Source organism: Montipora foliosa, chromosome 6 (genome assembly GCF_036669935.1).
Source record: "Montipora foliosa isolate CH-2021 chromosome 6, ASM3666993v2, whole genome shotgun sequence".
Classification (NCBI taxonomy): Eukaryota; Metazoa; Cnidaria; class Anthozoa; order Scleractinia; family Acroporidae; genus Montipora; species Montipora foliosa.
The window spans coordinates 38,233,777-38,250,839 of NC_090874.1; the positions used below are offsets into that span (position 1 = coordinate 38,233,777).

The window sequence follows — 17,063 nt, forward strand, 5'->3', positions numbered from 1 at the left end:
CCGAGAGCGAAGCAATGTGTAGGGAATTTGATTGTTTGTATCTATTTGGCATGATTTCCTGAACTCGATATAGTTACCTGGAGGACTTTCCTGGTCTGGTACATTTTATTTATGTGGATCGCAGCGGCGACCAGGTGACCGCACCTTCCATCAACACGTCACCTGGCAAAGTCCGGGACACAACTGATCCTTGCTACGTAATTAAACAGAAAATATGGGATATGTGGGCATACATGCATACTTATGTACTACTCGGTGAGTATCAGGCTGTATCCATGCTCGCATCAGTCACAAGCGTTTCCTTTCTTTCAAGATGGAGTCTATTAATTTGTACTACCGTGACGTCTTTTGATTCAAAGATATTCTGCAAGGTATTGCATGCTGAAGGCTGGTGTTTAAAATTAAAAAAAAAAAACATGTTTGTTTAAAAGTTAAATTAACCCATTCGCCCCTAAACTGGCCGTACTTAGACTAAGTATTTTACTCTGTCGAACGCCAGACTATTTCACTCTGTCTAACGCCAGACGATTTTACTCTTCAATGGGGAACCCACAGGAGTCAGTGGGTTAAAAGAGGTTGTAACCTAAATAGAAACGTATAGCATAACTTAGATATTGATCCAAGAGCAATTTTCCATTGAGAACACTCAAAGTCGTCTTGAAAACAGAATTACTGTTAACTGAGCGTGTTACTTGCTGACTGACCAACCTTGAAGCGGCCGAATGTCTGGTCATATGACAGCTAATAGACTGTCTGATGAGCTTTCAGGTAGCTTAAAGGGGCACTTTCAGGGACGCGCATGCGCCAGGTTTTTTAATCGAAACTTGAAAAATTCAGCCTGAACTTTTCAAGTTTGGAGAGATGCAGAGGTTTTCACATGACGTCATGGCCGCCATGTTGGTGGACGAAGACAAAAAAACCACTCATTAGCTGCTTTTGTTCGTCCACCAGAAGTCTTACATTTCTCTCTTCTCTGGTATTGGTGTCTCTAGAGGATGGTTGAAAACGTCTTTTAGTGACCACTGTCGAATGCAGAATTTTAAACACTAAGCGCACAAATAGTGATTCATTCTCGTCAAGAAAGCAAATCAGAGAAGTCAAAAAACCAACACAGCATCTACAATGAACACAAACATTTTTTAAGGCGTGAATTCATCATTTCTAGCTGGTCGCTTAAATGTCAGAGACCACCACATCATCGTTTGTTGATGAACTTTTTTCCTATGTTCCCTCTAAAATGTGTATTTTAATATTTTGTTGAAAAACGTGCATTTAGAAGAACTGTACTGGTTGTGTTTATTTGTTTCCTCTTCAGATCCCACGCATCGTCACATACAATATAAATAGACAAGGCATGCAACTTCCAAGACCTCTCACGGCCGAGTGCCTCCAGAATTTAGCCGAATTTCTCCCACTTCCAAAAGTCGCTCGCCTCCAAGCCTTGGGCACGAGGAAAATCGATAAGTTTGCTAATCATCGCATTTACACGGCTCTGCAACCTCAAAAATAATCCTCCTCGATTTTCAAGCTTCGCTCAGGTTTTTGTTATCACCATGTGATCCGAACATAAATCATCCATCATTGGAATTTGATCAAATCAAATTAACCGATCAGAAAGCACAGATTTTCCCCAAGAGGGGCAAAATTATAAACCTGCGCTTTTTGATTGGTTAATTTGATTTGATCAAATTTCAATGATGGATGAGTTCTGTCCGGATCATATGGCGATAACAAAAACCTGAGCGAAGCTTGAAAATCGAGCAGTATTGCGGAGCCGTGTGAATGCGATAATTTTTGGCTCAATGCTAGCAAAACTATCGAAGTTTTACGTGCCCAAGGCTGGGAGGCGAGCGACCTTTGGAAGTGGGAGAAATTCGGCTAAATTCTGGAGGCACTCGGCCGTGAGCGGTCTTGGAAGTTGCACGCCTTGTCTATTTATATTGTATGTGACGACGCGTCGGATCTGAAGGGGAAATCGAAGCAACGCAAAAACCCATCAAATCTCTCAGGACAACGCAGAAAATAGATGGTGAGTGAACTTTATTTATCTGGCTGTCCATAAAATGAATTTTCGAAAAGAAACATCGTGATTTGAAGTTTTAATGGAACATTTTACTCGATCATTTGAATCGGCCGTTACAACCTCAAAATAACGTGACGTCACGCGCTCTCGCATCCTTAGGGTTGTCTGCCTGTGGTTGCACGAATTATAAAACTGCAAGCGTTGAGTAAAACACGCCTAATTTTTTCTCTGCTTACCGTCTTTCGACTTCAAAGTCGTCTCTTGGAAATAAATGCACTCTTTTTCAGTTTTAAAATGGTATGTTAAGCTTGATAATGTTTGGTTTATCGCAGAGAAAGAAAACAACATTTCTGTGTGAGTACTTGAACCGCCGACAATGTTCCCGGTCACACAAACAAACATGGCATGATATCAACCTCGTTCTCAGGGTCTCTTGGTTGACAGTGGAGACCCTGGGAACGAGATTGGGCATGATATTTGTGTTCGCTTTTATTTCTTGGACTCCAAATCATCGATAATAGACAAATATACATTTTAGTGCTCTTCTAAAGCCGGACTTAGTCTAGACTGAAACAGAAAAAGAAAAAAAAAATTGTCTGTTGAAATCTCTGCGTGTGAAAAATACTGCGCATGTCATCGCACGACTGTGCCCCTGTAATTGACTGAAAGACTTACTGGCTGACCAGTTGAAAGACTGACAGCCTGAATGTTCGACTTAAAGACTCAATTCATCACCCGACGCAATAAACGACTAACAGAAAGTTTTTGTCTTTATCGTCATTTCTGTGGGAGAGCTCACACAGAAATCTGTTTATCGTTTTATTCAAGAAAAAAAGACGTTATTCATACGGTCTCTGGTCACTGTTGTTCATCGACCGTTACGCAAAGAACCTTGACACCAACATGCACTTTTAGCAAACGAGATGTTATCGCTATGTTGCCAATAAATGAAAACTGACTCGTCTGGATCCGTCTGATTTCTCTGTACCTGTATTGTGCCCTTTTTCTAGGTCACACGTTTATAGCTGTGCGTGATGGGGATTTTCTGTTTACGTATTGTTTATGGTTTGAAGATACATCAGGGAACCCACTCTCCCCGCAGTGCCCTCTCCCAGTCCTCCACGGTGCTCCTCCTCCAGGAATTCTCTCAAGCTCATTTTACAGGTATTCAGTTTTGAAACAACCTACATAAAGTAATACATTTATTTTATATCATGGAGGTAACAGTTGATTTGACACCTGTTCTCAAGGAGATCTTAAGACAAAAAAAGCCCTTCCCATTTGAACACTAACCTTGGATGTGATTTCTTTATTGAAACCGTCGTAGGAAAACTCTTGATGAAACCATATGTTAAGACTGGTAAACAGTAGTACAATCCTCATGCCCGTAATAAATCCTCTCTGAGGCGATAGACCCGTTTTCAAGCAACTATAAAAACTATAACGTCATTGACATACAGATTCTAAAACTAGAAGCCATCAGTGGTAATACAAACAGGAGGAGTAGAGCGAGATCTCAAAGCGCTGAACTTAGAAAATGGACCATGTCTTGCGTAATCTTTTTTCCTTGTCTCGACCAACAGGGAGCCTGGTAGAGGATAAGTTGGGCCGAACAAAATTTTGAAGAACGTTTTGTTGGGTGTATTATAAACCAAAAAATCACGCTATCTGTTGTACAATTTTGGAATTTCTAGATTCTCCTGATGTTTTCAAATTTCTCAAATTTCTCGTTTTGGAGAATTTTCAAGACATCCGAGCGCTTACTTATTCCAAATTGTCGTCAATCTGAGACAGAAAATTTGGTTTTATCAAACGAGTTGATAGAGCAGTTTTCAAATGACTGGTGAAAGTAATTACTCGATTGCAATTTCTACGCTTGGCGATTGGCTAAAAAAACTCGCGACAGTTTAGAGCGGTTTTCAATTTACCGTTGTAAAACAAATAAAAGTAATTTTTGTTTTGTTTTTTTTTGTTAATACCGTTCACTTATCGTTTACATTACAACACTTACCAACGGAAGGACTTCATCTCACATTAACACAGGTGCATACTGCTTACATTTAGATTATATTACACTCTACAACTATTACTCATTTCACACGTTACTATATTACTTATCTGTGTTACACCCTTTTGCTCTGGTGACAATAGACCTAATCGGCTAACTCAATGTTGTACCCAATTCAAATCTCCCGGGACTAAGATTCTTTGTGTATTGTATTTGCATGATAATATAGCATTCATGTTTAAATGATATGGAAATACCTGGAACAAAACGTTTTATTCCCAAAGGGTTTGAATTGGGTACAACATTGAGTTAGCCGATTAGGTCTATAGTCACAGAAGAGTCCTGGACAATCTTTTACCACGAGTCATCGTTCCCTTGACCAGCAGTCGGGAATGAGAGACTGGTCAAATCGAAAAAGGCCATATAAGATCAGCTGTTTAGAGGAAGAAACCATATTTCACAAACTTTGATTTCCCACGCATAGTCAGAAGATCCTTCATGCACGCGCAGTTATTCAACCGGAAGTTTTGTGGTTCCGGTTTTAGATTCGTGACGTTTTTGAGACGTGGACGGCAACCGGAAAAGAACATTTCGCATGCCAGGAAAGTAGTGTCACCCAGATTTTTAATCTAACATCTGTATTAATGGAGAAAAGATACTTTGCAATATAAAGGTGGTTATGTGAAGACAAGTTCAAAGGGAAAACGGCTCATCTCCGCTTGCCGTCTGCATCTCAAAAACGTCACGTTCTTAAGCTCCAGAGCTTAGTACTGGATACTAGAACGAATCCGGAGATGTGTAGAAGGACAAATTAAATTTGAATACGTTACGTGTGGACGTGAAAATTTTTGAATCTGCAGAGAAAAAGTTGCGGATTAAAAAATATCTGGATACATGTGGATGGGGCCTAATTTACCTTTATCAAGTCGTTTGTTAAAATCAAATTTTCGTGTTGTTCCCAAGATCGTTTGATTTCGTAGACGATTAATTAGTGATTTGATGGTTTCTGAATGTTCAGTTCATGACACTAACACATTTTTTTAAAAACTTCTCTCTTTTCAGAGATCTTACGAGGCGATGCTTCCCATCACCCCCTGCAAATGCTATCTGTTGTTATGAGCTCATGTGCGTTCATGTTGGCTTGGTCCCAGTCCAGTTCGCCACCAAACACATTCGAAGTCTCGCAGCTGCGCTGTTTCAGACGTCCCTTGGGGCGCATCATCCAATTAGCTTAATGCTGGTTACGTGATATGTTTTTTGATAGCAAAATACACGGCAAGTTGTACATTCAAAGGTCGACTTTACGTATACAACTCAGCGACAGCACAAAGTGGTGCCGTATGCAAGCGTGCAGTGGTCTTGACGTTCCCCCTGATTCCGCTCGCATTATTTCAAAGACACTATCTTGGGATTTGAACTTCTCATATTCACTTTCAAGAACAGCTTTGAAATGCTCAAAGTTTCCATTTTTGTTTGGAGAGACCACTCTTCTTCTTCCTAGTCCTGCCTCTTTTAACGCAGCTAACGATTCTTGGGATGGAGTCTTATTTTGTTCTGGGTCTGACAACACGAAGAAAGCAATACGACGAAACGGGCAACATGACGACACCAACAAAGCACTACGACGACAGCAACAACAACAACAACGCGCCTTTATTCGCCTTGTACGTAATTATTACATTGACGACAGGAAGAGAAGACGACGACGATACGAACAGAGCATCACGACCCAATCACGAAAGCGACACCACGAAGAAACGAAATCAATGACCTGACTAAAGAGGTTTCGACATGTATAGGACCTTTCGACGCCACGAAATGTAAATTCCTATTTTGTCCCCAATCTGACGCCATAATTAGTACTTGTAGATTCTCTAGTCAATCAAACTAGGCGGGAAAAATAAGCTAGATAAAATGTAAACAAGACAAAAAACGTTGAACATGCGATATAGAAATATTCGACAAGCATACCTTTTCTTTTTCACTTTCTTACTTCTGCCACACCCGTCTTTGATGCTTCAGCAAACGTATTTGCTCGCTTTCACACGGGGAAGGGTTTAATTTAGAATGAGCCGACGAAACTTTCAGATGTTGCTCAATACACATAGCCACACACAACAACAAAAATTACCGCTGTTGGGGTGTACGCTTTCGAGGGGGATGAAACTAGACGCATGTCTAGACTTGAGAACACGTATAAAAATAAAAAAACCGAAGCTTACACCGGAAAATTAAACTTTACAGAAAACCTGAAAACCTGGCTGCTATATTGTCTGTTCGGGTCTGTCATTTTACCAAGGAAGACTTCAAGCGGGATCTTCAGGTATATGAATATTGGGAAAGGTTACGTTTTATACAAACGTTGGCCGTGTAGCACTTATATTTTAAACAGAGTTAACTGAATAGAGTGTAATGTGAAGTGCTAGATTTCAATCCCATATGAACCATGTGAGCGTTAGCCCTAGAGATGGAAATGCGCCCACACAAGGACAGAAAAACTCTGACCAGGGTGGGAAATGAACCCACGACCTTCGGGTTAGATCTCCGCCGCTCTACCGACTGAGCTACAAGGTCAGACGGGAGCAGGCCGTGGGAAGTGAAGATGTTAAAGTCACGGCAATGAACATGTACAAGTACAAGGAAAGGTTACGTTTTATACAAACGTTGTAGCTCAGTCGGTAGAGCGGCGGAGATCTAACCCGAAGGTCGTGGGTTCATTTCCCACCCTGGTCAGAGTTTTTCTCTGTCCTTGTGTGGGCCCATTTCCATCTGTAGGGCTAACGCTCACATGGTTCATATGGGATTGAAATCTAGCACTTCACATTACACTCTATTCAGTTAACTCTGTTTATATGAATATTGGTCTTGGTGACATTCGCTACGTACTGAATTCTCAATCAACCAGTCAAAAATATCCAGGTTGGAGCGAGAAAACTGAATCAAGCGATTAATAGACGACTTTCTCTGTTATGCGCTTTTCCAGGCAGTATTGAAACGTAGTTGAATTTTGTTAGCTTTATAGAAACTACTGAAACGATTTACTCTTACCATTCGATGGAAATATATAAATCGATCGTTTGTTTTGAAGTTGTAACAGGGGTCTCTTAGAAAGCCACAGTAGACAGATTAAACTTGTTTTCCAGGCCTCACTTGTTCAAAGGTGGATAACGCTATCCACCGGATAAATCACTATCCATTTTGGATAGCGTAATTGGTTTCGCTATTACTTATCCATTGGATAGTGATTTATTCGGCGGATAGCGCTATCCATCGTTTGAACAACTCAAGCCAGGCATTTATTTTACAGCGGGATAGCACTGCAAGCTCTCTTTCGCTTTGTAAAACGCCTGCATATAACACATATAAAACCCTGTTTAACGACCACGAGGTAAATCTGTTCTGATGATAACCAATATCAATACAAATTACCCTCTGAATTAAGATTTAAGTCTACAAAGTTTTGCTCTCCTCGCCTGTGTTTTCCTTGTTTACATCGAGTACATCTAGTCATCCGGAGAAACTTTGACTATTGCTACGTCATAGCCTCGTTTGCATACACTAAAACAAAGATGGCTGATTTAAAGTTAAAATTGCCTATTTATGAAGCGTTATTGTTGGCTATTTAAACACATGAAGCCCAAATGAAAGGTCAAGTATGACAATACAGGTAAAGAACTTTTGATTCAGAGAAACTTTTTCTAGACCTTACTTTCCCTTTAAGCCAATCAAAATTTGGTCCACGTGATTTTGTTTTTTCCGTGTTTTTTGCACGTTTTTGTCCTTAGGTCATACGTAAGTCGCTCTATTAAGAACTGTCTTACCATTTGTGATCATCGACATGTCGTCGTTCAGTTTTCAAGAGAGAAATCTATAGTAATAACCTGGAATATTTGTATAGAAAATGATTTTTAAAAACGAAAGAAAGCGTTGAACAATGTTTTTACTAAGGAGTCGTAACTCATGATCTAAAAGTAACAAACAACAAGTTCAAAGTCTTACCTGGAAAATCGAACAGACAGCGCTGAACTGACTTTCGGCCGTGCTCAGCGAAAGACAGAGAAAGAGCGGGTTTCATGTTTGTGTGGACAATCATTTTGGAACTCTTACCATTGCGTAATTTTGTAATGTGAATGTGTGACATTTTCGCGACACATTTTAGGCAAATCCCGTTGAACACGCAAGCTTTTTTCCGCGCTTGAAGTTGACGACCAAATGTGTCCATCGTGTTCTTATTTACTCATTTGATTGTTAGGCAATTATTTTTGGGCATTTATTCAGTAATTTAATTTTTAGGCGCTTGATAGACCGTTCCTTCCACTTTTCAAAGTAGAGCAAGTTATGGTATGTGAGAACTTGAAGAAATTAGGTTTACTATGTAGAGTGCGCATTTCGACTCCCTTTTAATAATATTCTAAAAGTAACTTGAAAATGGCCTTGTGAACAGCAGCTTAACATCGTCTTTTGTGCAAAAACTGCCTTATTTTCCTCCATCAGACCTGGTCTTCGCTCTCTCTCTCTTGTATTTCATTCTTCTGTTCTGAAACCAGACCTTAACCTGTCTTTCTGACAGGCTTAGCTCGTTTGCTAACTTCATTCTCTTCAAACCAACAACGTACATGTCCAATGAAAATTCCTCCTCTAAACGTTCCAACTGGGCAGGCGTGAAGGAAGTCCTGCTTCGCTTGGGCTTTGGACTAGGAAGACTCGTACGGGGCTGCGAATGCGTAGGCCTGGGACCTATGGATTGAAAATTAATGTATTAAGGAGAGAATTTCAGCGGGAAAAATACGACTTCCCAACCTTTCAATTCTTATCTTTCAAACCGCATTAAAGCGTCACGACAATGTGCAATTTATGCGTCGATTAATAATAAATACTTTATTTATATTGCAAAATGATAGATCAGTTGAAGTATAAAAAAGGACTGCTAGTATAGACCTATGTGAAGAAATAAAACATCTATTAAAACAATACACAAACAAAATATAGAAAAAGAGTTAAAAAGTATTTAAAGTCATCAAAAGGTACGGGTAGAATTTACAAACTACATGTACATTTATGGTCTGATTTGTCTGAATCAAGCAAATGCTGGAAAGTCTTTAATTTAAAAGTTCTTAAATTTAGGTCTTCAGCCCGAAGTTCTTTCGGTAAGTTGTTCTATGCTTTTCCTGGTGTACATTTAAAAGTAGACTGACCCATAGCAGACTTAACTTTAGGCAAGTGAATTTCACGGGTATCTCTTAAGGCCCTACCACAATGTTCAGACCTCAAAATCATGTAACTCTGAAGTTGTAAAGAACAACGGTAATTATTAACACTTTTACATACTAGCTGAAGACGCATAAACCTTCGTCTGCTATATAGACAGCGTCAGAAGTCATAGTTTGATTCTCATCGTTTGAGAGAAGGTTAGGTTGGTTTGTCCTCAGGTTAATCCTCATAGCTTTGTTTTGAAACTGTTCCAAAAACTCAGAGTTTTTCTTCGTGCTGGTTCCCCATATGGTTGTTCTCTAAACCTATAATCCTAGGGCGCTTTCTTTTTGTCAGATCTGGCCGGCCAGACCTTTCACTTTGCAAAGAAAATGCAGCAATTTGAAGGAACATTTTCATGATAATCCCTCGCATTCTTCCGGAGGAGTGTATATCATCCTCGAAGAGTGTTAATTTGAAGGCATTGTAGAGTTAGTTCTTCCAAATGCCCGGTCTGGCCCGTCAGTTCTGTTAAATGGAAAGCGTCTGTAACAAAGACACGAACGCAATTTTTGTGGAATTATATTAGGGACATTTAGCATGGCGTTTTCAAAGTCAACCGCAAACTTCAAACGGCGGTTAGCTGTAAGCAGTTTACCGTTTGCCGTAATGGCAAAAAAGACTAGCATGAGATTCGGCATTAGGCGGGAAAAATGCGCCGTGTTGGATTATTAACTGTGTTTTAATTCAACCGAGCAAGCGTCCTCAGGAATGTGCAAATAATCAGCAAAAATGTGTTCATTCAAGAGTTAAAGCCTTAAAGAACATAACCTATAGCCTTAAACAGACTGTGGTTCAGAGCTGGGGTTTTTTGAGTTTAAGAATTTCCTTATTTGGATGTATGGTAGCTCGTGCATTTTCCGGCGCCTGCAGCTTCGATCTTATTTTTTGTTCATATTTGGTCGTAAAATTGGCGTCCAAAAATGTCCAGCTTTGTTCCAAGGAAAAGTGTTGCACGTCACACCCTTCAAAGTAATGTGCATCCGGTTTAAATGTGAGTTTCTTTGGAATTCTAAGGTGCCAAACGCTGCGGTAAATCACTAACCGCAAAAAGGGAATCCAGCCGTCAGAACTTGAACCGCAAACTGCAAACTCGACCGCAAGGCCATGTCACGTGACAGTCAGAGGTTTGCCGTTTGCCGCAATAATAAATGTCTCTATTGCAGATACAAATGGCGTATTGATCCTCCCCTCTCTCACACTCATTCAATGTTTGTCTAATCAGTTGGGCCGGGTCAACATCGATTGGAGGAGAGGTGGAGGGGAACTTTTACGAGGTGGTCACTGAGGAAAGAAAGTGGTGTAGATTTTTCCAAGTTAGGCTAAATAGGTTCTTGTAAAAATGGTATTTACAGTAGTTTTAGGCTATCTAGGTTCTTAAATTGGTTCTTATTTCCTCTGATGAGGACGCTGATAATCATGAAAAACAAGTTTTGAACAAGATCTGTGCAGTTTAACACGCAATTTTTTCCAGTCACCTGAAATTTCCAGGTGATTTGCTAAATGAGAACCTGTTTAACGTTTGAGGCTAACCTGGTTCTTATGTAAGGGGGGTCTAAGGGTGTTTACTGTATACGTTCTTTCGCGCAATTACATTTCTTTCACCCTATTGCAGGGGCGGATCTAGGGGGAGGGTGCAGGGGGTCACCATCGATCCCCTCCCCCCCGAAATGACCTGCGGCTTTCTTATAACTGGTATTCTGCAAAAAGAAAAAAACATCACCAGTCAGCTACGCCATTCCTTAGTGGTGCACCCCCTCCTAAAAAAATACTGGATCGGCCCCTCATTGATCTGTTGGACACCACCTCATTGCTGCAACAGTTCAGGAAGCGAAGACGACATAATCGAGAAAGTAGTCGGAAACGTTGATTTTGCCTTAGTTCTTCATTATTATATGACTTTACTATTCGCCCGTCAATTTAACTTTGTACCTATTGTTCAGAGACACTCGAAAAATCAATTGCGGACGCATAAATGTACTTCCTGAGAAGCAAACATTTTGCTTTTCGCTTGTTTGCGCATTCCCTGCTAGCAGAGGTCTCCTTACTTTTGCGTTCGCCGGGCTGACGAGTCCAGGGAATGGGACCTCTGCCATGGGTCGAAACTCACCATGTTGAGCATGCGCGGCGTTTACTTAGCGACCAAATCCTGACATGATAGTTCATGTTGTGTGGGCCCACTTAACAACAGCGGAATTGCTGTAAAGAAATGAGGGGGACACGGCGGACTCAAGTCACAGTCACCAAACATATCACGGAAAATGGGTTTGAAGAGTGCCGTCCAAGGTTGTGGAGAGCGGTTGTCGACCTGTGGCACAGGTTTCTTTTCCTAGCGAACGCAAAAATAAAAGAGACCTCTGCTAGCAGGGACGTTTGCAAACTACCGGGAAATCGATGTTTCCATTTTTGCGGAAATCTGGAATTACTTCAGTGATGGCGTATTGAAAGAAACATGATGGCTGCTCATCTTGGTGGCAGTGAATTCCGATGGAGGGACATTTGTTCTTTGGAAGTCGTCATAGATGGAACTACGATGTTCTAATCCCTATAACATTACGAATACGACCTCTCTATTCCATTTCCTTAACTGAAAAATCCTGTCTCGAGACAAAATGCTTCTTTTAATTGACTTGACTATTACCTGGTGTTTGATGCAGGTCTTGATTTGTGAAATGTGTCTTTTCAAGGAGTGTTTAAAAATGCTCAATTGTTACTCTTTAACTGAAAGCCACCAACAAGGGAACACATTTCGATCCGTGAAAAGACCTTTGAATACGACTTTTTGAGCAGTTTTCTCTTCATCCTTTGCTTAAGGAGCTTGTCTGGAAGACAATTGTTTTAGCTTACAGTATTTTGATCCATGTAGTTTCCTGGTTGAAATTTTGCTATCGTTTTGGGACATTCACTTAAGCTATTGAACTTAAAGTTTAAGAATATGAATTTAACTCCGTTATTCTGAGTCCATTCTCGCACTGACCACCCTTCATAACAAGCGATGTCGATAAAATGCTGTAATATGAAACTGTGCGTGATTGCAAGTGCTTTTTCTTCAAAGAAACGACTCATCACGATTTCCCCTTAAATCCTTAACCGCCAAAGTTAAAGAAAGATATCTTGGACAAACCGTTCTTGGATAACCAAATTGCCAAGAAAAATTGAATGTTTTAAAACTTGATGATGATTTCATGCTGAGTTAAAATATTTCTTTGAGACAAATCATGAATTCTTAAAAGACATAATAAATAAACTGGCTAAAGAAAAAAATAAGAGAAATTCTCTCTTTTTATTTACTTTGGATATCGTATGTTTGCAGCCAATGGAACAGTGGATTTTTCTTTCTCCAAAAAATGGAGTCTTTGATGATGGACATCATTAATTTTTTAGATGCCTGAATAACAAAAATGTACTTTAAACATAAAATGATATTTAAAAGTCACAAAAATAGCAAAATACCTGGTTTGACTTCGGCGACGTTATCGTCGATGGATAAGACTGGTCGGCTCTCTTCGTGAGAGGTTCGCGAATGTGTAAAAATTTGCGAGCTATAGACAAGCCTTTGCAATCCGACAAGAGAGTCTCTCCTAGTACTTCCGTCCATGGATACGAGTGGTGGCGGAGATCTCCGAGGTTTGCTGTCCTCTCTAGAGTGGAAAACGCTTGAAGGGCAGGCTTCTGAAGTGGTCGTTGTTTGCATTTTACCTCTTTTCAACAACGATTTTAGAATTGGAAAGCTGGATATTTTGCAGATATATATATATGGTTTGATTCAACTTACAAAAGCTTATGTGGCCCAGAGAAGGCGATCAAAAACTTCCTCGACACAGTTACCTGCTAGGAATGTGGCATGCAAGAATCTTCCTAACTTCAAAAAACGGCCCTTGATTGCGACGAATAGTTCTTTTGGGCAGTTACTTTTCCAATTAGATTTAAAATGAACACTCCTTGGCAATTTTAGCTACAATGACAAGTCTTTAGTAGCTTCGTGACCTCTTATTACCGTGTCTATCTTATTCATTTTTAATGAACGTCTTAAAGGTTTTCCATCTTTGTTCATTGGTAAATGACTTATTTAAATTTAGCATGTATCTTTCTTGTTATGTCTTTAACTGATTAAAGGGTTTTTTTTCTTTAAAGCTAATGGAACTCGACGCACGGAAACATAAAAAGAAAAAGCTACATTTTTAGAAATTTCAACCTGCTACAAATTGATAGTTGTTCTCAAATTATAGAAAGGCAATTGCATTGGGAAGCTCAAAGACAGGTGAAAAACGCACGAAACTTCTAATGATGGAATCAGCATTTTTCTGCTGCCTAATTATTTTAGCATCACAGGGTGCCTGGGAAATCTTAGTTCGTCTTTGATTACTTATTATTAAAACTATCTCGGACTCAGATTAGGTACAATCAGGTCAATAGAAAGGTGTAACAAAAATGCGGAAAATCATACAAACAGGCAAACCGCTTTCGAAGCGTGCCACAAAACCCATTTCCTTGTTCATCGTGAAGCTTTCTCAAGGCCACTTTCATCTTATAATGTTGTCGAAGCATAAAGCCATATGTCTTTAGCTACTTTTGATTACCAAAATTGAATTCAGTTCATTAATATTTTAACAGTAAATTTATTCTCTTTTTTTCTCGCATATCGCTAAGTAGTATAGAGCGTTCCTATTCTAGAAATTAACTAATTGAAGAGAAGCGAATAGTCTGATCTCTCTATTTATAATACTTCTACTGTAGCATTTGCTGACTGTTTTAAAATGTAAATGACTGTAAATTCACTGTGTCAAATGTTCGTTAGGGCAAACAAAACTTCGTAATTGTCAAACTCAATTGAAGGTCGAGAAAATTTTTTAAGCACACAGAGATTTCAATGATTAACGCAAGCATTTGATTGAGCCAAAATGCCCGCTTCTCACCATAGGAACTCAAAACCTCGAGTAATTTTGATTAATTTGTACAGACTCTTCCTCATTTCCCGCCGTGCAACCTAAAACAGTTACTTTCTCTTCTTTTCATTGGTTTAACTTAATTTCTGACTTTTGACATGCCATCAGCATCAATTCAAAGTGATTATGATCGAATCCAATTTGCACAAGAGGCAAAATTTCTTTCAACATACTAAACTAAATTAGGGCCCATCATTTATTTCGCTTTCTCTTTCTAATTAACGATCGAGGCTAACTCAATCATGAATTTGAAAATATTTATGGAACATAATTAGTCAACAGCATTCTTCTAGACCGAAATGGCCATCCATGAAGCTTCAAAATTGAACAAATCAAACTGCCAATCGTCGAAACTGGAATAATAACCAGGACTTATGCTATTTTCATCTAATCATGTTTAGAATTCATTTATATTTTATGGGAGAAAACAACGAAAGAAAAAAGAATTTTGGCCTTCGCAAAACAATACTCCTTAAATTTCTTGAACAGTAAAAATATCTCTAAAATAATAGAGAAACGAGGCCAAGAAGCCAGGAATGTTTAAGTGATTTGACTGTATATGAAAAATGTACGACTGTTTTTAAAGGCTTACTAATAAGGAACATTGTGTCTATTTTCACCTGATGAAAACCACCTATTAATAATCCCTTTTTTCAAGAGAGCTATATTAGCTATCATTCACTGAATGAACATGTACTATTTGCGATTTCATCCGAGGAGTTAAAAGTGTAAATACTTTGTGAATTGCAGCCAGCCAGGAATGTTATTGAGAATTTTATTTCTCAATGAAAATAATGTATTAATTTAAGGTACTTCTAGTCTTACTGGGGCTTGATAGTGGATTTTTGAATTTAAAATAATGTTAGTGGAACATGGTTACCGGGCTAAGTTATTTTTTCTCATTTGATTTTTCATGAGCGTTCCTTGTCCCTGCTTTAATTTTGTCTTTGAAATGTCTCGTGACTGAAACACGGTGAATGACTTTCCGATTTTGGGCTGTCATAAAATGACATCGCGTGGACACTACATAATGGCGCTAGACAGCTGCATACAATATGTACAAAATTTGTGGAGAGCTTTCTCGTGTTCCAGATTACAGGGGCAAGACTTAATGAAAACCATGCGGCATGAAAAAAATGACAGTTTTCAAATCAAGAAAAGTCTCCTTTTGGGATGTAAAAACATAGCTTATTTGAAAATGTTACGATCCATGGACCAGGGAACCCCCCCCCCCCTCCCCCCTCCCCTCAAATGACGTCTCATTACCACTCGGGGGAGTAATGCTATCATACATCTTTGAAAACTACTATTTCTTTAGTTTCTTATTATTATATGATAGCCGTGCTGTACGAGTAGCTTAACAGGAATGATGACGTGACAAAGTGACGTCACTCGGTGCTACAGAGTCGACAGGAATTAGAAAAAAGTTGCTTCTAACTATCTTTTCTAAAATTATTAGCCATACTTTGAAGGTGTTTAATATGCGAAAATGATGGAAATTTCAACCAGATGACTGATTAGAAATAATTCTTTTCAATCAGTTGATCTCGCAGAAACTTCGCCAAATGGCAGCAGAAGATGATAAGTGATCTGATGATTTGGTTAGGTACGGGGCCATTGCCTCTACCAAGATAGTATGTCTTATACAGGGAGCAGAGGTGGCGCAGTGGTGCGAGCACTTCCCCCACCAATGTGGCCCGGTTTCGATTCCCTGTCCGGGCGTCCTATGTGGGTTGAGTTTGTTGTTGGTTCTCTCCTTGCTCTGATAGGTTTTTCCCTGGGTTCTCTGGTTTTCCTCTCTCCAGAAAAACCAACACTTCCAAGTTCCAATTCCATCTGGAATGCATGGACACACATTGAACGAGCTTCTGAGCGCTCTTAGGTGTACCGTGGATAAACAACCAAATTATAAAAAAATAAACGCGTCTGCCATTTTTGGCGGTCATCTTGGATATTATTACATGATTATTGTAAGCAAACTGTGACGAAATCGGAATGGATCAAGGCCTATCGCCTTAAAGCCAAAAATGGCACGTGCTAAAAAAGGAGAGTCAAATTCACGTGGAGGAGTAATGCTTTCATAATTTTCTCAGTTATATCTGCTAGCGGCTTGACAGAGTTCCTTTGTAGTTAATCTTCTTCATCCTCATCTTTACCAGAACATTCGTCATCGGGTGTCTCCTCCTCTTCAGCACGATTGTTGCAGCAGTCGCGAAACCGGCACATGTCGATGCATTTGAGGCCATTCGTAAGGCATGTGCAGGTGGTTAGCTTGCATTATTTTGCACAGGAACAGGAGAGAAACTCAAGATGAGAGCAGGCGCTGGGTCTCCACACATCCATTTGATGGACAACTGGCTTGCCGGTTTCTTGAACCCATCCGTGACCAACAGGTGAATTCCAAGGGACTTGAGGGCAGCTCTGCAGACTTCTTCGCCAAAAAGCTGCTTGGTAGTTTGCTCTCGTGGAGTGCATGTATCCTTAAACAACATGCACATGGAGGTAACTAGTCAGAGTCAACTTTCCATTGTTTGGGACAGAATAACCAACAAACACAACAAAGTCCAGTCTCGTTACCTGATTCACAATAACTCGATACTCGAAGAGTGAGCCCAAGATGAGTCAACAACATAACATTAAAAAAATTAAAAACAACCTTCTTTACTGATAACCCAGTTCGGGGGTGGAGCGATACATCTTGCAGGCGAACTCTTGGAGCTTTGCAAATGGCCCATCTGTGGGGTTCCTCTCCAAGCCTATCTCTTGAAACAGGATTTGGAATGACTTCCTTTGATTAACATGCTTCGAAGGGTTTGGAATGACTTCCTTTGATTAA

At 39.7% G+C, this 17,063-nt stretch overlaps 2 protein-coding genes across 2 annotated transcripts in view; one reads left to right on the forward strand and one right to left on the reverse strand.

The window, feature by feature from the left end:
- Window positions 1-6,284, forward strand: part of LOC138007295 (BLOC-3 complex member HPS1-like) — a 28,793-nt gene extending 22,509 nt beyond the window's left edge. The window contains exons 8-10 of the mRNA XM_068854114.1: window positions 74-255; window positions 3,034-3,187; window positions 5,094-6,284. Coding sequence (XP_068710215.1) covers window positions 74-255; window positions 3,034-3,187; window positions 5,094-5,280 — 523 coding nt within the window. The 3' untranslated portion in view covers window positions 5,281-6,284. The remainder of the gene's footprint in view (window positions 1-73; window positions 256-3,033; window positions 3,188-5,093) is intronic.
- A 278-nt stretch (window positions 6,285-6,562) lies between these two features.
- On the reverse strand, window positions 6,563-13,228 carry LOC138009043 (homeobox protein Hox-A3-like). Its single transcript, XM_068856336.1, has 2 exons — window positions 12,735-13,228; window positions 6,563-8,768 (listed from the first exon to the last, which is right to left on the reverse strand). The coding sequence occupies exons 1-2, from the start codon at window positions 12,973-12,975 to the stop codon at window positions 8,509-8,511; spliced, it is 501 nt and encodes a 166-aa protein (XP_068712437.1). The 5' UTR covers window positions 12,976-13,228; the 3' UTR covers window positions 6,563-8,508.
- Window positions 13,229-17,063: the final 3,835 nt, after the last annotated feature.